This window comes from Chenopodium quinoa, unplaced genomic scaffold, assembly GCF_001683475.1.
Source record: "Chenopodium quinoa cultivar QQ74 unplaced genomic scaffold, ASM168347v1, whole genome shotgun sequence".
In the NCBI taxonomy this organism is placed as follows: Eukaryota; Viridiplantae; Streptophyta; class Magnoliopsida; order Caryophyllales; family Amaranthaceae; genus Chenopodium; species Chenopodium quinoa.
Window position 1 is genome coordinate 5,100,366 of NW_018743331.1, and position 22,739 is coordinate 5,123,104.

Consider the following 22,739-nt stretch of genomic DNA (forward strand, 5'->3'; position numbering starts at 1 on the left):
AAAAAAAAAAAAAAAAAAAAAAACTTTATGAAATAAGGAGAAAGGGAGAATATTAGAGAGAGAGAGAGAGAGAGATGTAGAAGGTAATTGTGTTGTATTCTTCTCATTTCAATACACCATATTATATATACATGATGAGCATAAGGTAACCTTCATGGATAATTAAGGTTTCATTTAAGTGGGGGTTACAAAGGAGGTAATGGCAAATGAGGGGTTACAAGGAGGTTACAATGGGTGGCATTGTACTAAGGGTGTTACAAGCCATAATGATCCACAATAAATATATTTTACAATACTCCCCCTTGGATGGGCATTATTTAAAATAGATTTAATGCTCATATATGTTGCCTCATTAAAAACCTTTCCAGGAAAAACCCCGTGGGAAAAAACCATGGATAAGGGAAAAAGAGTGCAGCGTGCAATTACTCCCCCTCATTATTATATCACTGAAGATCTTTGAGACACGCAATCCAATACGATAAACTAACTTTTTAAATGTTGCGGTTGGAAGAGCCTTAATGAATAAGTCTACTAAATTCACACTTGAACGAATCTGCAAAACATTATATCGTCATTCTTTTGAAGATCATGAGTGCAGAAAAATTTAGGTGAGATGTGCTTTGTTCTATCACCTTTGATGTATCCTTCCTTAAGTTGAGCAATACAAGCTGCATTGTCCTCATATAGAATTGCCGGTGCCTCTTTCCCAGATGATAAACCACAAACTTCTTTTATATGTTGAATTACCGACCTTAACCAAGCACATTCACGACTAGCCTCGTGAATTGCTAAAATCTCATAATGATTGGAAGAAGTAGCTGCAATGGTTTGTTTCATGGAACACCTTGAAATGGCAGTACCACCATATGTGAACACATATTCAGTTTGTGATCGAGTATTATGAGGATCAGATAAATAACCTACATCTGCAAAACGCAGAGGGAAAAGGGGTGGGGTGGTCGGATTTCAGAGGGGAAGGGGGGTGGGTGGTCGGATTTGGGAGAGGAAGGGGGTGGAGTGGTCGGATTTGGGAGTGGAAGGGGTGGTTTCAGGTGAAGGGGTGGGGCTGTGGTGGTTGTTCGGTGGTGGGTGGTTGCTTGGGAATTAATTTTTTTTTTAAATAAATTTAATTTTTTTTAAAAAAAAATTTTGACCAATCACAGGCCGCCACATGTCATGTAACCTGTTATAACAGGTTACATGACCTGTTGGGACCAATAAAAAAGAATGGGGGGTAAAGGTTGGATTATTAAATAATAATCCAAAGGTGGGATTATTAAAAACGAATGGCCCAAAGGTGGGATTATTCCCATGAATTTTTCCTTAAAATTATAATTGGGGGTGAATATGAACACAAATTGAGGGTAAAAAAGAGCTTCGTAAGCTAAAAATGAGGACGAATATGTAAACAACCATCTTTAGGGTATAAACACACACTATTCATAAGAGCTCTCTCATACCTTTTCAAAGGCAGGGAAGCAAAGTGGTATGAGAGGAAGTGAGGACTAATGGAGGAGTGAGAAATGATAAAGTAAGAGAGAGTAAGAATATTAGTGGGTAAAGATATATTATTAAATTGTAAGGAGTTTCCAAAAGAGCAAGTGTAGCTTTAAAAAAACGGACGAAAATAGCAAGTGTAGCTTCCGGCGGTCCAGCCGGTACCCATATTGGGTTTGGGACAGACAATGAATGTTAAGACTTACCGTAGTGTGTTTTATGTTACTTTTTAGGTGTTCCTTTGTTCTTTATTTCGGCACCATGTTCTGCTTGCTTCAGGGTTTTTGCGGGGGATATCTTCGGTAATCATGCAGTATCGTGTGTTGGTATTGTGGGTATTAACATCGGCATAATATAGTTCGGGATACCCTTGTTGATTTTTGTTATTGTTCTGGGATTTCGGTAAGGAAAGAGGTTGATATTGGCCTCTCTAGAGGAAATGACAAAGCTCTCAGACCTGTAGACGTATTGCTTTATTCTTAGGATTGAGGCCGTGATATGTGTGTTGACTTGACAGGATCTTCTCCGTTGACATTATTTGGGTAGTCTGACTTTGTTCCGGGAAGGGTTGTTCTGATGCGGCTAATTGAAAGCGAGGCAAGTACGAAGCAAGTTGTTTTGCAATTAGTTATGTTTTTCTTCCTTTCTCTTTTTCATCTCTGGGGGAATTGGATAAGGATATTGTTGGGTTATTGAAGATGGTTCATAAGTTCTTTACGATTCAAGACATCGGGGCTCGCGCGGCTGCTTATATCTTCACCAGAGTGGGTTTTGCTATAGCTAGATGAGTGGGGGCCCAGATTGTATCTTGACTTCTCACTAACTTTTTGTAATTTGATTGACTTTGTTCATTTTTTAGTGACTTTGTTGGGTTTCTTTCTTGGTGTTACCTCCTTGCATCCTTAAAACATTTCGCCCACGAAGTAGCCTTGAGTGTAAGTCTGCAGTAAAGCGCCAGCGTCAAGAAGAGGGTATTTCTCATGCTAATTGTTCTTGGGGTGCATCGAGTGGTAGTTTGCAGGTTGTGAGGGAAACTTTGGCAGAGCTTTCTCCTTCTTTGTCGAAGATTGATGACGAGGACGTTGATTTGGATGAGCGAAATATCAAGCAGTGTAAGAGGAAGACTTGTGATGGCCATTACACTGCCGCGGTCCGGGTTCTTTCTTCTTCTAGAATTGCTCCTTATAATGATGCCACTCTTGCGGATTTACAGTAGAAGCACCCTTCTTCACCAGCTCCATCTTTGCCTGGTATACCTATTGTTAACCATAATCTCATTGCTTCTGATACTGTTGTTAGGGACCCGATTATGAGTTTTCCACGTGGCATATCATGTGGTAGGGACAGGTTACGTACGTGCTCAACACCTTATGGATTGTTTGAGTAGGGCTGCTGTGGCTGTTTCGGATGGATTAATTGACTCTATTTCTCAGGTGGTTAATCTTTTTCTAGTTGGGAAATGTCCTAAAGATTTAGGTGAGTACATTTCCAATGCTCCTTTTACACCTCTTGTCAAACTGGGTGGTGGTATTCGTCCTATAGTTGTGGGTACTATTTGGCGGCGTTTGGTTTCAAAGGTTGGTGCTATTTTGGTTGGACCTACTCTTGGACGTTATTTTGATAGTCTTCAATTTAGTGTTGGGGTGTCTGCAAGTGATGAGGCTATTCTGCATGTTGTGAATCGTTTGATTGAGGATCGCGGTTCTGATGTTGGTCTTTCTATATTGTTGGTGGATTTTCAAAATGTCTTCAACTTAGTTGATCATGCGGTCATGTTACGTGAAGTTCGTCTTCGTTGTCCGGCTATTTCGTTTTGGGTTGAATTTATTACTCTTAACCAGCTAGATTATATTACGAGGAGCACACCTTATGGTCGTCTAGGGGGGTGCAGCAGGGTGATCCCCTTAGTCCTCTGCTTTTTGCTTTATTTTTACATCCCTTGGTGTGTAAAATCAGAGACTCATTTGACGTACATCTTCAGGCATGGTATTTGGATGATGGCACTATTATTGGTGATACCTTAATGGTAGGGAAGGTTCTAGAGTTGATTATGGGGGATAGGCCTCGTCTCAAACTTCACCTCAACGTGGAAAAAACTGAAGTTTTCTAGCCTACATAGAGCATGTACAAGCTTTTCAAAGCTCTACTTTGCTTTGCATACGTACTTGTCCTCCTTGTGTTTTTGAGGCGGCTCAACATTATTTGATGTGGCTCTTCGGTCTTCCTTGGAGCATATTTTTATTGCTTCGAGGCTAAGATTTGGCGATTGGTAGTGGCAGCTTGCCACCTTACCTTTTGCATTTGGAGGGCTTGGAGTTTATTCCACGAGTGATGTTCGGCATTATGCTTTTTTCGCCTCCCGTTTGCAGTCTGCTGGATTGCAACTCAACTTCTACATGCTGGTATTGTTGGTTATGGTCATGCCTTTGACGATGCTCTGAGTCTATTTATTATAACTATGGAGTCTGACATTTTGAGTAATCTTAGTGAGGTCGTTGCCCCTAAACTCATGAAGAAATTGGCAGATATATATTTCACAAAGGTTACCGCTTCTACAGAATCCACCTTTTATTTATCTCCTCGACAATCAGCATTGTGGAAATCGTAGCAGGGAGATTATATCTCTGCTTGGCTTCGGGCGGTCCCTATTTAGGGGTTGGGTCAGACGATGAATGCTAAGACTTACCGATGTTTGTTGTGCTACAGGTAGGTGTTCCTTTGTTCTCTATTTTGACATCGTGCTCTGCTTGATTAAGGGTTTTTGCTGAGGATATTTTTGGTGATCATGCAGTGTCATGTGCTAGTATTGTGGGTATTAAACATTGGCATAATGTTGTTCAGGATACCCTTGTTGATGTTTGCTATCGATCTGGAATTTCCGCAAGAAAGGAAGTTGACAGTGGGTTGTTTGGAGGGAACGACGGGGCCCTCAAACCTACAGATGTGTTACTTTATTCCTGAGATTGTGGTCGCAATGTTTGTGTTGACTTGACAGGGTCTTCTCCTTTGACATAGTCTGGGTAATCTGACTTTGTTCCTGGACGGGTTGTGGCTTATGCGGCTCAACATAAGCGGATCAAGTATGAATCTAGTTGTCGGGCAATTTGATATGGTTTCCTACCCTTCTCCTTTTCTTCACTTGGGGAATTAGAGAAGGAGGTAGTTGCGTTGCTGAAGTGGGTTTAGAAGTTCTCGACGACTCAGGATATTAGGGCATGTGCTACTGCTAAAATTTTCACTATAATAGGCTTTGCTATAGCTAGAGGAGTAGGGGCCCAGATTGTTTCTCGGCTTCCCACTAATTTTTTATAGGTTGTATGACTATGTTTTTTTTTTTTTAAAGAAGACTTTGACTGTTTTTGAGAAATAATAATAAAACTAATAATAAATGTATTTTAAATAAAAAAAAAAAACGTTCGTTCATGTAGTCAACTCTTAACGGTTTATAATGTGAATACGGAAAAATTACCAAAGGAAACTTCATTAAGAAACTATACTCCATATTAGGCGCGTGGCAAAAGTATTTACCAAACTGAGCTTGAGGGTAAAACGCCATCCAGGGTAGCGTTTTACCCCCTAACTGAAATGTTTAAAAAAAATTCTGCCAAGGGTAAAACGCTAACTTGAGTGGCGTTTTTTCTGAACATAAAACGCCAACTAGGTTGGCGTTTTACCTTCAACATAAAATGCCAACAAGGTTGGCGTTTTACCTGCAAGATACTATAGGCAACAGGCTGTTGCCTACTACTGAAACCTGCAGGCTTCTTGCCAACCTGCTGCCGCTCCCACCACTAGTTCAACTACTGCCAACCACCACTTCCACCGCTACCAACCACCACTTCAACCACTCCCAACTAACACCAACCACCATAAGTCACCACTTCGTAATTCACCTACAACCAACAATTTAACAACCTTCATCCACCAGATCCATAAAAATCATGAATGCGTACAGTAAAGTTGATAAATGGAAAAAAAATCAGTTAAAATAAGCCAATTATATTAATAATATTTGTTTGTATACAACGTACTAGAGAATCCGATTACAACAAACTGACAAAAGCAATTCTAAGATCCTGATTCATCTATTCGACGTAATTGCTCTCTATCAACTCATGGTCTCCGACGACGAACGTAATGAGTTACAGTTCTGAAAAGATCTGGGGGAGGAGTTTGTTGGTTGGACGATGGTCCTTCCTGTGATAAGTATGGCGCAGACATGGGTACGGTGAAATCCTCCGGGATTTCACCAAACTGCGAGGACGTCGTAGGGGACGTGTGAGTTTGTCCCCTACTACTCTAGCCTACCTCACAGTGTGAATGCTGTTGGGAGACTCCACCGTACTGTTGCTATGATTGGTCCTGCCTCTGGATAAGATGACCATGACCATGTCTTTGTAAGCTAGTCACAGTCATCGCTTGAATTTCATCTATTTGCGGTATGGTGGGATATGATATGCTCAAGACTCCCAGTGCATCATGTATAGCCAACATATCAAATGCCTACATAAGTCAACACTCAGTCAATTTAATAATATTAGAAATTATAAATTGATAAAAAAAAATCCATCTAAAATTCACATATCTACTGATGTCTCCAAAAGCTAACTGATAATGAGTTGAGGGTGGGGTGTAGTTAGGGTTGATGAAGCGTCGAGTAATGCTCCTGTACCATACCATGTATGGATCGTGATACTCCATCCGGCCTTGGAAAGGCGCACCATCCACGATGTGCTGCAACCGCTGATCCCACATGTCAATGAAAGGGGCATGCTGAACTGCCCAGCTCACGTCCCCCTTTCCTCGTCGGTCTGTCTTGTCCAAGTGGACACTCGTGTCACACGTGGCGGGGACGGCCTGACAAAGGCCGAACTGTCGCATAACTCTGTCGGGGAGGTAAACCTCCACTTCCTCAAAACAGATGAGGACTGTCATATCACGCCACTCCATCTGATGATCACAAAGATATAGGGGCATGGCATCGACTAAGTCAGCGACGTACGGATCCCACGTCATCTGCATTAACACGCCGTCAGTAACATCATAATTAACTTATTGAAACAATGAACAGGGTGTTAAATTAGTTTTATATAGTGTAATTGATCACCTGAGACTCGCTTAGTCTATCGAATGCGTCTCTATAATACGGTAAACCCCTTGTTGCATGCACACGAGTAATTCTCCTCACCAGCCACCCAATTATATATAATAACAACGTTCATGAGAAATTATTAGCAAAATAAAGCGGTATCTAGAAAACTTAACAATAAGTCATACATCCCTGCAACCGTATGTCAGGTCTAGTGGAGGGAGTGGCGAAGCCTCATATGCATGCTCCTGATCGTCTTCCTCCTCCTGGCCACCCTGCCGCCGACGGCTAGCAGCCCTAGCTGGCCTACCAACGTGGATGTGCTCCCAAGCCCATAACTGTTATAAAAAATACAAGTTAAGTTTAGTCACCATTAAGTACGTAATAGTTAAAAAATGGTATGAAATTAAAGGGACTACCTGAAGCACGATCAAGGGACCGCCGATCTCCCATCTATCTCACTGGGATGCTCTACATAGATGGCAATACAAGGTCGCCAGACACGCACTACCCCAGTTGTAGTCACATATCCGCTCCCAGTTGTTCTCTAACAGCTGTAGGTAGATCAACTGTATGTGACTACCACTCTTGTTACTAAATAACAATCCTATCAACATGAACATGTACGCACGAGCGTATCTCTGAACGGCTCCATCATCAGCATCAGGAGGCAACACCCCAAATGTCTCTCGTAACCATATGCGTCTTATCCATGTGCCTTTAATATCGGCGACCTCAGGCCTCACCCCTAACACCCTCTTAACAAGGCCACGAGGGTCCTCTATAATGGGCCCTGTCACTACCCGTTTGGGATTCGTGTCAGTATCGCCATATCTCAGAGCGTGACGGTGGCCTCCCCAACTTGTAGATGGAAGGAGTAAGTCTCCTGTCTCCATCTCTCAACGAGCGCATTAATAAGCGCGCTCAATCTATAAGTGTGAAGGCCATCCTATGAAATCCGTGAAAACCCACAAAACCAATGTAATAAAGCACACGCGGGTCGACGACCCAATCTTCCACCGCCCTGCCAACGTGGTGCCTGCAAAGCAAGCACCGTGCTGGATCAACCTGTACAACAACAAAAATTACATTGTTAGATCAATTAACATAAAAATTGCCAAAAACATTAAAGATTTGGTAGGTGAAAACTTACTAACTGCTCCCATATGTCACGGCTCCGATGGGTGCCCTGAAGTGTCAGGACAGAAGGGTCAGCTGGTCCTGGGTCAGCTCGTGGCGGTCCCTGATCGTGTCCCTCCATGATCTCTGTTCATTGCACAATGTAAAACAAGAAATCAGCTACATCCTAAGTGAAAACATACACACAACTAAGACATAAACTAAGACCAGTACCAGTCACCGCCCGTTCGTAACGGACAAGTTCTCTTATTGTGTCCTTCCTAATGACAACGACCACATTTGCTTGGTGGACGGTTAGTCTCATCCATTTCATTTTGTATATGCTTCGACTTTGGCCGACCATGTCCTCGGACCATGCTCTCATCAGGAATGATTTTAGGCCCTCTGTATGTCCTCCACGTCGTCTCACAAGGAATAGGCCAGAACTGTGGGACATAAGTATTCATACGCCTCTGATCGTAGGAAACTGTCCACCCATGGTTCCTCAGAAACTGAATACTTAAGACTCACGGCTAGAACATGAGAACACGGTAGGTGAAATATCATAGGCTTGTTGCATGTATATGTTCTCAAATTGAAGTTAACGGTATGCTTATGACCTCCTTTTCTGCCTATCCTCTCTCCCCGGTGTGTTTTTACTTGGTATATACCAAGCTGACAGCTATAAATATCCACTGTATGGTATTTTGCTTTTCCATTATTCTTCTCCAAAATGGAAGTGACCTTAGGTGAGTATGCATAACCGTCAGCACGACTAGTAAGTGAACTATCCCTTTTTATATTAAAATACTTGTTAACTTTGTGGAAAGTTAACTCGACTAGGGACATGATCGACAGAAAACGAGCTCCTTTCAACACATTGTTAAATGTTTCTGAGAAATTTGTAGTACATATTCCATACCTACGACTAGCGTATGAAACAAGGACCAGCTGCGAAATGGCACATCCATAATGTACTCTAGGGACTTGACACATGATTCACCGATCGAATGCATATCTTCATCAATTTTTTTTTTTCTTGGCGTTGGTAAGCAGCATCCTTGAACCTACCTCTCATGTTGTTGTTCTTCACATGAGTCCTAAAGTTAGAGGCCATGTGTCAAACGCAAAACCTGTGAAATGCCCGTCGCTGATGAAACCCAACATTCGGGTCAGTCATTACAACAATAATCCCAGCATGTCGGTCAAATATAACATATAGGCCATCTCGATTAGTAACATGAACCCGAATGCAGCTTAGAAACCAAGACCAACTAGAGGTGTTTTCCCCTTCAACTATTGCAAATGCTAGAGGAAATACCTGAAAATTAGCCTTGTAGCAACCAAAAGTGTGCCTTTATATTTCCCGTACAAGTGTTTCCCATCGATAGAGAGAACAGGCATGCAATGTTTAAACCCATCGATGCAAGGCTTGAAGGCCCAAAACACTCGTTCAAACACCTCCATGTTGCTGTAGTAAAAGCCTTCAGCAATAGCTTTGTATTTCCATAAAACTATGGTGCCCGGGTTTGACTCTTGGAGGCTTGCATGAAAAAGGAAGTTTGTCGTACGAACTGTCCCAATCCCCAAAAATTTCAGCAATAGCTTTCTGTTTGGCATACCATGCTCTTCGATAGGGAACAACAAATTGAAATTTGTTGGAGATGAGATGTTGTATGAATTCAACTCTTAAACATGGATCTTTCTTCACAAATGACTTCACATAGTCACATATAATGCAGGAGTCCAAGTGTCACTGATCGCTAGGCGGAACTTCATTCACGCAGTTCTCACAATGTGGGCCCTTGTAAGATACGATCTTAAAGGCATGTGTGTTCAAATTTGTTTTTATACCACGTAGCGACCAACCACACTTCCTCTTGCATTTAAGATGAAGGACATTCTCATTCGAGGTCACCGTGGTGTATAACTGATTCCGTTGTATGGAATACAGTTTCACCATTTCTTGGAGCACTTTCTTACTGTCAAAAATCATGCCCTTCTCAAATTCTCCCCCGACAACAAACGAAGTCTGGTTACTGGAATCAGCCCAATACATGTCCACCTCATAGTTCTCATTTATTTGAGTGAACCAAGGCAATGGAGTTCTAGCCACAGCATCATCAACAAACAATTCGTTGTTTATAACATCTTCCTCATCTTTGCCCTCACCCTCGTCATTTGTATCCTCATACATATCAAGAGCAGACAATTCGTTGTTTACAACCGTTTTCGCAATCACCAAAGTTTGAGATGGTGTTGCTTGAACATGTTCTTGCGTGGGAGAGTAACTGTGCAACTGCATTGGTGATGAAATGTCATTGTTTGAGGTAGATGGACCAGGTTGCTGCAACATTGACACCGGCACCCCTTCATGTACAGGTGCAGTAAAATGTGAACTGAATGGAATGTCAAATTGATCGTCGTGTAACATTCTACTGAAAGATCCCATTCCATATTCAAATGAAGGAATGTTGTATGAGGGCATTTGTAACGAGCTTGTATTGTATGAGGGAAGATATATAGGTTGCTGCTCTGTCAATCGAATAGTCTGTTGAGTACATATAGGCACCATTTCCACATACAAATTAGTGGGAAGAGACCTCATTGCAACGACACCCCTCAAAATCTCCAAATGGTCATCATTCAAAATAGGTAAGATTTGAATCCCACTTACACTCTCAAACCTCATTTTAATGTTCAGTTCAACATTCGTTGGGTTCGAACCAGTTATAGTATAAACCTTCTTCAACAAATCATTGTAAGTCGTACAAGGTTTCAATGCCAATGGTTCCATTTTTCCTCCTCTATACTCGCCGTTCGATTCGACACAAAATTTCACCCTCCCAACGGCATAACAAAACAATCAATTGCGAAGCCATGTTCTACATAACAATCGGAACACATATTAGATGACAGAAATACACAACACAACTAAAACCACAATGATTCCATTAAATCCTCAAGCTAAGCGTATATACAATGTAGTGTTCAACAATATACTTATTTACCTACTTAATCAACAATGTAGTATATATTTAAATGTACCTAATTCAACAAATTTTGTGTGCAATAGTGCGAAGATAAAATCTGTCTAAAATATCTAATACTACATACTGCATAGAAGTTTGGCTTAGACTTGCTCATGCACAGACTACTATAGTTAGTCATAAAAATAATGTATTCAGCTTTTGTCATTACAGTCATAAGATAAATGTAGTGCGAACAAGTTTGCTACACTGAGTGATAAACTCGTAATTTGTAATTATTTGAAGCGGTATAATTTGATATGATTTCAATACACAAATATTTTAACAGTTTCTGTCAATGAACGAAACAATAATCATATAATAACTACCTCAAATTTTAAGTCTTCAAAGTAAAATTCCTATTTCCAAATCAAAAGGCAGGTACAAGATAACAATACCTACTATTGCTACTAAATCAATCACTAGAATCTACAGATGACACTGAACTTCCAAATAAACCAATGCTCAGACAAACACAAGAGCAACCAATAACACTTAAGAAAGCAACATCAAAGCAAATGGGCTAATACATGAATAGAAACCACAACAATTTGTAAATTACAACAATATAGTACATATATTGTAAATTACAAACATAAATTCCCAAAAAACATCATAAAGTAAAATAGTTAAATTAAATGCATACCTCAAATACGATTAATTTACTGTGTAAAGGTGTTAAACAAAGGAGGAATAATTTTTAGTGAGTATGATGAAGATCTAAGCAATGGGAAGTGATGAATTTGCTGCAAATATGGAGGATTGGCCAAGGACCATGCGCGGGTTAGAGTTTGGGAATTAGGGGTTTTTTGTTTTTTGAAGAACAATGAAAAAAATAGAAGTAATTTGCGAAATATACTCGATACAAAAACGCCAACTAGGCTGGCGCTTTTAGTACAACGGTAAAACGCCAACTAGGTTGGCGTTTTTACCTTGGCCAAATTTTTTTAAAATTTCAGTCAGGGTAAAAATGCCACCCTGGATGGCGCTTTTTCCTTGACTGAAATTTTTTAAAAAATTGGCCAAGATAAAAACGTCACCCTGAAAGCTTAGTTTGTTAAATAGTTTTGCCACGCGTCTACATTGGAACATTGTTTCTCAATTAAGCTCAATTTGGTCATTTTTCCGTGAATACTCATAAACAACAATGTGGCTTGCAGCTTGCATATTCTTGTACGAGTTGTACCAGTCACTACTCATTGGTCGTTGCTTAATATAATTATGACCTTTGATTCTTAGTCACCTTCTAACATTTTTTTCTATGAGTTGTTCTTCAATCATTTTCATCAAATAGAAAAAACAAAATTATACACTAAATACTTAAATAAAAGTACTAATGACTTTTCTAGTGAGAAAATGTGCTTATATGATTAGAGAAATATATTGAAAAGTCTAACTTTCTTCTTAATTGACCAAAATCCTTCTTTTCGTATAGTAAAAATCAAAATTAATTGAATGTATTGAGCTAGCCGATCATGGTACATAATTTCGTTCTAATGAACTGAATAAAGGATCAAATGATTGTGTAATCATACAATACTTATAAACTTGTTAATCAATAAAATAAGAAACAAAGTACAAGTCATCTAATAATAAAAAGTTGTCATTTTCTCAAAATAACATTATCATCATTTTACGCGTTATGATATTATAATTTAATTAATATGTAAGTCTGTTTGTAAAACATGATGCAACAATAGGATATAGTCAATTTGATTTTAACATTTTAATCAAAATAATTCAAATTAAAGTTTTTAATGTACTTGTGTTTGAATGTTTGATTGATAGCCTAATCATTTTGAATAAAAAGTACCATAATTGTTTAAAGAAAGTTCAAAAGTAATATACTTCGTACTAAACTAAAGCCTTTTATTTTATTTAGATTTTGATTGATCCAACATATATCTACTCCAAGGAAGCCATGTTTAGTCAATGTCGGAAAAACAATTATAATATAAATAATAAATAATATTATAAAAGCAAGCAATCTATAACAACATATGGAAAACGTCCTCTATCGTTTAGGAATAGTTGAAAATCACAAGTGATGAGATTAATGGCAATGCATAAACAAAGACGAAAGACAACATTCTCATACATCACAAGATCATCGTCTACACGTAATTAAATTGTAACCAAGAAATAATTATAGTAGTAATAAAGTCAATTCAACCTTTCAATTTTTGTTTACACTTTCTGAAGTTTCTTCAATAATTTGGTTAGCGTGACAGCAATGAAGTACAAATATCGTCCTTTGAAGCTAACTAATTGTGAGAATTTTGATAATTCTAGCTCTTTAACTATCAAATAAGAAACCTGAGTTGAAAATTTAACTTCCGTGCATTGATCTATGGCAGCATTTAGTCACTAATCTACGACATGTTTTGAATCGAATTTAATCAACACGAATAATTTGTATGTACTAATAAATGATACTTGTATGTACTGTCTTCGTCTCAAGAAACTTTTAGGATAGAATATGGAAAAATACATTTGAAATTTCCCTCTGCCTTTCCAATTGTGACATCCACTACTTTGCAATAAGAATTTATAACACAACATCAATTTTATTAGAAAAAAAATATATTATTTTATTAGTGACAAAATTAAATCATATACTTTGTATAAAATAAAGATGATTTTCTACTCTGACTTTTTACTTTTCTTTTAAGCAATATATTAACTATTAGCTAAGACTTGTTCTCTTCACTTGTAATAAGCTATTATGGAGGAGGTGGAGCAATTGTGGACACTAAAAGAAATCAAACGAATAGGAAGTGCTTTCCAGAGGTGTACAATATGGAAAGTAGGAAGGGACCAAGTTTCTCAGGCTCACGAGCTTGCTAATGATTGTAGAATTAATTTTACTACTTTTTGTAATGTTTAGTTTTAGTTTACCTCTTGTCAAAAAAAAAAAAAAAAAAAAAAAAAAAAAAAAAAAAAAAAAAAAGCTAGTATTCTAGCTATAGTATGATTTCGATAATGTATTATTACAAATTTTCTAGTTGAGTTGATATTCATCTTTCAATAATTTTTTATCATTTATAGAATAAAATACAAGGAAAACAATATAAATTAAAGTGAAATCTTATAAGATTCACTTGTTTCAGTGTGTACTTTTTAAATATGTAATAATATTAAGGATAATTTGTAAATTACCACCCAAAAATGGATCCATTTTTGAAATAACCACCCGATTAATTCTTTATTTTTATTTCACCACCCTTTAAATTAAATAATCACTAAGATTACCACCCAATTTAAAATTCCGGTGGTTTTTCGTCTGTGGGCCCACCTAACAGGTGGTAATTTAAAAAGTTCACCCATACTTTCATTTTTTCCGTCAATTTTTTCCCTCTCCATCTTCCTACCTTCTTCAACCTTCTTCCTACCTTTTTCAATCTTCAATCCTCCATTTTTCTCTAACTTTCTGACAAATTCTTTTTCTCCCCCCTCCCCCACTTTCTCCCTCCTCCATTTTTCTCCATTTTTCTTTTATCAAAATGATGAAAAAATCTTCAAATTTAAGCAACAAAGTTTGGAGTATAGCTTCTTTAATGGCGGAACTCCCTCTTTCTCCTTCCTCTTTTAATTTAATTAACAACTTTTGTAATAATTGGATTGGGGGTTTTCTGAAATTAAGGTTCATGCTTCAATTGAATTGAAGGTTTTCTTAAATTAGGGTTCTTATTTTAATTGAATTGGGGGTTTTCTTAAGTTATGTTTGTGTCTATCAAATGGGATGGAAGACTCAACCTTCTCCACACATCTCTCAATGCCGGACATCTACGCAATATATGATCAATTGTTCCTCATTGCTACAACATACAAAGCACCTCGGATCATCAGTGAGTTGTCGTATATATCTATTCTTGTTTGTCATCAATCTCTCTTGTACTGCTAGCCATATAAAGAAACGAATTTGCTGTGGAGTTCGTTGGAAGTCTCCAGATAAATATCCATCAGCCACGAATCTCTTTCCCTAATAGTATCAATAGCAGATTTGATTTACTGAGCAAGTTAGCATCAATGCATAGAAATAGGCTTTGATGTGATCCCAAAAACCAGAATCTCATGCCTTATTTAGATTCCCTAAATGATACAGTAGAATGTGAATAAAAGAAAGATGCCCACTCATACTTATATTTTGACAGCTAGAAATTTCTGAAATCAGACATGGCAAATTTATTCTCTTGATGAAAATGTTGTTTAATAATGATGAAGTTAGTAACATGCTCAAATGGAGATAGGGTGCAGATTTAATTACAAAAGTTGTTAATTAAGTTAAAAGAGGAAGGAGAAAGAGGGAGTTTCGCCATTAAAGAAGTTATACTCCAAGCTTTATTGCTTAAATTTGAAGATTTTTTCATCATTTTGATAGAAGAAAAATGGAGGAGAGAGAAAGTGGGGAGGGGGGAGAAGAAGAATTTGTCAGAAGGTTAGAGAAAAATGGAGGATTGAAGGTTGAAGAAGGTAGGAAGAAGGAGAGAGAAAAAATGAAAATATGGGTCAAAATTTTAAACTACCACCCGTTAGGTGGGGTCCACAGACGGAAAACCACCGGAATTTTAAAATGAGTGGTAATCTAAGTGATTATTTAATTTAAGGGGTGGTAAAATAAAATAAAAAATTAAACGGGTGGTTATTTCAAAAATGGATCCATTTTTGAATGGTAATTTACAAATTATCCTAATATTAATAACTTTTAATACTAAATACTTCTAATACTAAGTACTTAATAATACACAATTAACACAATTTGTAAACAAAAATTAAAAATTTTGATCTAAGTATTTTTGATCTGATAAATTGCAATTTTTCCACTTTTGTAACTACTTTCAATGATCAATCATTGTCTATTATTTTTAATGTGTATACATAATCCTAAGGCAATCAAGGTTTCTTAACCTCTCCAATATCAATCTTCCATTTATGTAATATGGCGTAGTGACTAGTATTGTGAACTGCTATTCGTCGCTCTCAATTTACAAGGCGTCGCTCCTATTTGAATATGAAGTTACCATTTTGCCCTTGTGTTAATTTGGGCTACATAAGGCTCCACCACTTTGTCACAAAGATTCCCGAGCATTTTAATATTATTCCCGAGCACTTTGACCCACCACTTGCTATTATTACTATTATTATTACCATTATTATTATTATTATTATTATTATTAGTATTATTATTATTATTATTATTATTATTATTACTATTATTACTATTATTATTACCATTATTATTATTATTATTATTATTATTATTATTATTATTGTTGTTGTTGTTGTTGTTGTTGTCGTTGTTGTTGTTGTTGTTGTTGTTGTGTTGTTGTTGGTGTTGTTGTTGTTGGTGCTGGTGTTGTTGGTGTTGTTGTTGTTGTTGTTTTGTATTATTATTGGTGAACATAAATTGGGTTGCAAAAAAAATGTGGTTTGTAATTGTTATTAATATTGTTATTAATATTGTTATTATTGTTATTGTTATTATTAGTTATTTTTGTTAGTATTAGTTTATGTTAATGTTAGTTAATATTAGTTAATGTTAGTGTTAGTTAATATTAGTTAATGTTAGTGTTAGTTAATATTAGTTAATGTTGTGATATTAGTTAATGTTAGTGTTAGTTGATGTTAGTTAATATTAGTTAATATTAGTTAATGTTATGATATTGGTTAATGTTGTGATAATATTGTGATATTATTATTATTATTATTATTATTATTATTATTATTGTTGTTGTTGTTGTTGTTGTTGTTGTTGTTGTTGTTGTTGTTGTTGTTGTTGTTGTTGTTGTTGTTTTATAAAGATTGTTATTAATATTGTAATTATTATTATTATTATTGTTGTTTTAAAAATATTGTTATTAATATTTTAAAAAAATTGGAGTGTTTTGTGTGTTTTCTTTTATTTTTATAGGATTCGGAGTTTGAAGACGGCGGTGACGGTGTGAATTATAGTGCGAATTTTGTCACAGACATGTTTTTTCCAACGTTTAATGATGTAGTTAAATGGGCGGATGCTGTTGCCATAAATCTGGGATTTATTTTGGTTAAATCGTCTTACAACAAAACCAGAGATGGTCGACCGTATCGATATTTGAGATGTGATCGGGGACGAAAGAGCAAGCCGAGAGATCTTGAGAATGCAATTCGAAAGGACACAAAAACCAAAGCCAATGGTTGTCCTTTCTACATCAAGATATATTATGAGTTCATCACCGATAGTTGGAAGATCCGGGCAAAAAATGATGCAACTGGGACCCATAACCATCCAATGATTGTGTACCAGGAGGGTCATCGTAAAACTAGTGGCTTGAGCCCGGTTGCGAAGAAGGTTGTGCGTGACATGACAAAGTCGAAGGTTGCACCACGTAACATCATGGCGATTATTGCAGAGCAATTTCCTGATGATCATCCAAAGATCAGACATATTTACAATTGCCGGAATGACTTGAGAACGGAGATGTCTGATGGGAGAGGTCATCGTAAAACTAGTGGCTTGAGCCCGGATGCGAAGAAGGTTGTGCGTGACATGACAAAGTCGAAGGTTGCACCACGTAACATCATGGCGATTATTGCAGAGCAATTTCCTGATGATCATCCAAAGATCAGACATATTTACAATTGCCGGAATGACTTGAGAACGGAGATGTCTGATGGGAGAGGAGTTGTTCAGCAATTTCTTCATTTGGCGAGACAAGTTAGTATATTTACTGGGTCATGTCTGATGATCTCGGCGTTCTACAGCATGTGTTTATGGTGCACCCAATCACGGTAAACATACTACGCACGTACCCACATGTGATCAGTATGGATTCAACTTACAAGACCAACCGATACGGGATGCCGTTCTTTGAGATAGTTGGTGTGACACCAACAAATCAAAATTTCCTCGTTGGTTATGTGTTCATGCGCAACGAGTGCACGGCAAGCTATCGGTGGGTTTTGCAGAGATTAAGAAAGTTAATTGGGTATGATAAGGAACCCACGGTATTTTTGACAGACCGTGAGCTTGGCTTGTGTGCGACATTGAGAGAAGTGTTTCCAGGGACGTCGCATTTACTTTGTCGATGGCACATTAACAAAGATGTGGAGGCTCAGGTCACTGATATGTTAAAAAACAAGAGGATCGGTGCGAGTTTCAAAAACGGCAAATGGAAACGTATCATGGATGCTGCGACCGAGGCGGATTATAATGATGATGTAGATACAATGAAGGCTCGGTGGGCAAGTTATCCGGCAGTGATTAGTTATGTTGAGAGAACATGGCTTTGTCATAAAACGAAATTTGTGACATTTTGGACGAACCAAGTTCTTCACTTAGGTAACACGAGTACTTGCAGAGTTGAGAGCCAACATTCGGCCGTGAAGATGTGGTTTGAATCTTCGACAGGTTCGTTGTTATTATGTTGTAGTTAATGTATTTACTTCGTTTTAGTTATTTTAATTATAAATCGTAACGGTTTTTTATAATTTTAATCAACAGTAGGTTCTTTCGATACCGTATGGGCCTGAGTACATTGTTATATTGGTAATCGGATCATTGCAATTCGTAATGGTTTGGAGGCGTCTAGGTCAAAAATTGGTGAGAAGTACAGACAATTGCCACTGTCACGTATTAACGGCAAGGTGTCTCGGCATTATTTGAAAGTTCTCGATGACGAGACGAGAAGGATGAGGGAGCTAAGTTATCAGGTGTATGAGCGTTGTGGATGTGCAATGCGTGTGACCCACGGTTTGCCATGTGCTTGCCAGATACGTGATTCGCTAGTTGCACAAACAGGCTTGTATATAAGGCAAATTCATCCGTTCTGGAAGACCTTGGTTATCGGTGATGGTGTTGATGTACCGATGTTCGTTAACGACTCGATCGAGGAAGCTGCACATTTTCGTTCCCTGGTTGATGAGGTCATTGGTAGTGATCCTGCTGTACTTCAAAATGTATCTCGCATCATTGAGGAGGAGCTGCATCCGGATCATTCAAACCTTGAAGATCCACATGTAAACCACAACGTTCGAGGTTGACGAAGGAACAATGATACAAGACGAGATCCTTGTTATTTCAAACATGTCAACCGTCGAAACACTCAACGTGGTGCACAGCAAATAGGTACGACTGGCTATTGTGATTTAGACGTATTTCATCTTGTAGCGTATTTATAACTGAACATTAATTTTGTGCAGAAGCAGAAGATCCATGTGACATCCGCCACTGCAGGTATTTGCACTTGCGTCCAGAACCGATGTTGCCTTACATCACGGCATGGAAGGATGTCATTGGTGATGGTAACTGTGGCTTTCGTTGTGTGGCCGGCTTCTTCTTCGGTGATCAAGCACAATGGTTTGATGTTTGGGAAATAATAGCAAACGAGGTCGCCGCTCATCCATTCCTGTACGAAAAGATTTACGGGATTGGAAGGGTTTGGATTTATGTGGAACGTATTCGATGGGATGGTGGGTCGGTTGATTCACGGCATTGGATGGTTGTAATTCAAGATTTATTTCCTATTGCTACTTGGTTCAATGCAAGGGTTATTATTCTTGGTGTAGGCACCGTACCAACTTGCTACTACCCATGCCTCACGATCTTACCGTTGCGGGCACGAAGCACGGTCAGGGCACCCGCCCGAGAGTTTGTGATCGCTACAGTTGGGGGGTCACATTTCATTCGTATTGACCTTGCAGAAAATTCAGCTCTTCCCCCGGTTGCAAGATGGTGGACCGAGCACCACGAGCCAAGTGTTGACAGATAGGATCAGCAATATGAAGTTAGAAGGAACATGTGGGATGCATTAATTAGGCAGTGAACTCATTTATGTACTTTGACTTAGGTTGAACAGTTGTAGCTATGTAATATAAATCAATAAAAGTAATTAAACAAAGTTTCAACAAAACCAAATATTAAATAAGTCTCCAGTTCTTAAATTACATGTCGAATACAAAGTAGTGTAAAACAATGACTATCAGCTAATATAAAACTAAAAGACAAGTAATTCACAACCCCATCATCGCCTTCCAGTAAACTATCAGTTGCTCAGTCATTGCCCTTGTTTCACGCGACATGCTGGGATACTCATCTAGTGCTCTTCGGTGAATCTCCAAGGACCGACCCATCCACTGCAAATAAGAGAACATATTAATTAAGGAAATTACAATTTGTTTAAGTGGTATTTATAGTATAATAAAACACAACTACTTACATAGTCCGTATTAGTTCTCTCAGGTAGTCTGGTACTCCCATCTGATGACCCACTAGGAGAAAGACGAGGATGAGAAAATCGGTACAGCCACTGCATGTAACCAGGAGCAACCGTAGGAGCTCCACCACCAAGTCTGGTGAGGGCACCTAAAACAACACTGAAAGACGAGCCAGGGACAAACCGAGTCCACATCACAGATGTCATCTCGGTCGGAAAGTCAACCCGATACATCTTCAAGTTTGTCGGTCTCTTGGCCTTCTCAGGCCTGATAATGGTCCTTGGAATGTCCTGCATGAATCTAAGTTGTCAGACCACTCGATCAGGCATGTATGGATCAATGATGCTACGGTACTGGATGCAGCCAATAAATAGAGTGACTGGCATGCGTCGTGCAGGATCAACTCCGTACGGTAGCCAGTTAACCTCATTGTCAGTCAGCCAGTTAACGAGGAGGCGCCCCATGCTCTTGTTGGGGCATCCCGATCCCACATCCCAAGAAGACGCACGAGGAATACTAAGCTCCCTCGACAAGGTACCCTACTGAGGCCGGAAGCACGGAAAGTACTCGTAGATCCACGCCTGCAGAAGCGTGAGACAACCAATGATTGAATCGACATCTTTTCTTGATGTCGTACCCAACTGGCGATACAGATATGCTAGAGCAGCTGAACCCCAAGAGAACTCATTGATCGGAAGATCATCAACAACAAGCTCGTTGAGGAAGGACGGATGAGTACGGTTACCACTCTTATCCAAAAACAGATATCCGCCCAGTACTAACCAATGTAGGCACTGTAATGGACAATGAAGGGCCTCTGCGCCTCCAAGGTCAAGTCCATAATCCTCTCGGTCAGCACCCCACTACCTTGCCAAATTGTTTTCGTACCACACTTCTCATTCAGCTCTTCCGCAGTCATGTCCATGGTAATCGAGCACGCGTCCCATATGGCGTCTGGCTAGGAGTAGTGGAAACCATGGATTCGTCGCCGGTCCGCCATTGCCGGATTTCTTGTACCCTCCTTGGATTGGTGGTGGTTGTTGGTGTTTTTCTTTTTAATTTTCTGTTTTTTTTTTTTGGGTTTTTCAGATTTTTTTTTTTCCTAAATTTCTGATTTTTTTATTTTTGGAGAGAATTTGAAACTTTAGAGAGATAAAATTTTAGAGAGAGAAGTACGAGCGTGAAATGTGTTGCGCGAGTGAGTGTCGTGAGTATTTATATACGAGGGGAAAATACGGAAATTCATGACAAAAATGCGAGTGAACCCTTGTAATTTGGGAGCGACATTTAACAACACCCCTAGTATTTGGGTGCAAGCAATGTCCCGGATCATTACATCTATAGGATTAACTTTTGGTATACATGCATTTAATTCATGGCTCAATCTCTTTTAGTTGAATTTGTTATTCATATTGTCATTCATTAATCATTATATATAATTATATAATTTACAAAATTGCACCAAAAAAACAAATATAATTTTTAAAAAAGAACGTAATTAAAATTTAACCAACACATTGCAGGTGGTAAGCCATTTAATGTTAGCTATGTTGTAGGGTACATATTCAAATCTTGCACGGATACTTTTTTTCTTTATAATTATAAATTGGCGGCATTAAATGAGAAACAAATGTGGAAAGAATATCCAGTAGCTAGTTTAAATGGAAGGCTGCTCTAGAGTTCATTAACATTTTTTTGGAAATAGGTAAGCAGCGAAACTACTAGAAATATTTTCAAGCGGGTTCAAATAAACCAATTTTTTAAAAATTAAATATAACTTTGTTTACTACTTAAAATCATTAAACATATTTATATCCTTAAAATTACACTTACAAATTTGTTTCATAACTCACAACTTCGCGCGATTCAAAAATTCATTCCAAAATAATACAAGTAAATAATTATATTCTATTTATATGATTTTTGTTTGTATATTGCATAAATCTTATACATGTATACATTGCTCGTAATATGTTACAAGTATACATTTATTAATCCATATAAGTTTGTGTACCGTATTAATATTAATTACCTTTAAAATCATTCTTAACAAGATGGTGAAACACAGTAGCATATTACTACGAAATATGTCAAGAATTAGGAGGTTAATTAATGAATAATTATATTGCTACTATGAATATTGGAGACAAATATGGAGCTTATGGTGAGTTGTTGTCTGATTGGAATAATACAGGACTATAATTAAAATTATATTGTGCTAACAGCAACAAAGATGGGTAAGGTGGCTACAAAATGGGTGATAATGAATGATAGACAACTTAATGGTTTATCAATGTTATTATTGGAGAAGTCGTCTTGCTCGTATCTACCAATATCTACCAAATCCTCCAATGTCCAAGGTATGTTCTATATTATCCTTTACACTCACTTGTTGGAGAATCCTTCTTGCTGATTTTTTCTATTTTTCTCCAACATAAAAATTGGATTTTTGGCGAAGAAAAAGATAACTTGAAGCTTATTAAAATCATAACCCTAGAAATTCCAAAGGAAACCCTCCAACCAATTGATTGATGGTTTGAGATTAAAAGGTTTACTATACTAGCTTTCAAGGCTCCAAACTTCATTGCTATACTCAACAAGAAAGGGCATGTGTCTGGGCTTTAAGAGTAATCTTATATGTAATGATTGAAATAACTTATAGTTTAAATATGTATATAACAAAATGTTGTTAAAAATTAAATTGGTATGAAAAATGTATATAATTAACAACATATATTTTATATGCTATTTCAAACATTTAAATCATGTGGGTAGGAGTCCAAGAGAATCTTGTATAAATACGTAAAGTTTTA

The 22,739-nt window shown here is 37.8% G+C and overlaps 1 protein-coding gene across 1 annotated transcript; it reads right to left on the minus strand.

Moving 5' to 3' along the window:
• Positions 1-5,495: 5,495 nt before the first annotated feature.
• On the minus strand, positions 5,496-11,675 carry LOC110737815. Its single transcript, XM_021918161.1, has 7 exons — positions 11,381-11,675; positions 7,940-10,590; positions 7,740-7,852; positions 7,006-7,654; positions 6,605-6,924; positions 6,175-6,513; positions 5,496-6,000 (listed from the first exon to the last, which is right to left on the minus strand). Exon 2 carries the CDS (start codon positions 10,500-10,502, stop codon positions 9,459-9,461), a length of 1,044 nt encoding a protein of 347 aa, XP_021773853.1. The 5' UTR covers positions 10,503-10,590; positions 11,381-11,675; the 3' UTR covers positions 5,496-6,000; positions 6,175-6,513; positions 6,605-6,924; positions 7,006-7,654; positions 7,740-7,852; positions 7,940-9,458.
• Between the last annotated feature and the right edge of the window lie 11,064 nt (positions 11,676-22,739).

Excerpts from the sequence above, each read along its gene's own strand:
- LOC110737815 (XM_021918161.1), bottom strand. The coding sequence starts at position 10,502 with ATGGAACCATTGGCATTGAAACCTTGTACGACTTACAATGATTTGTTG.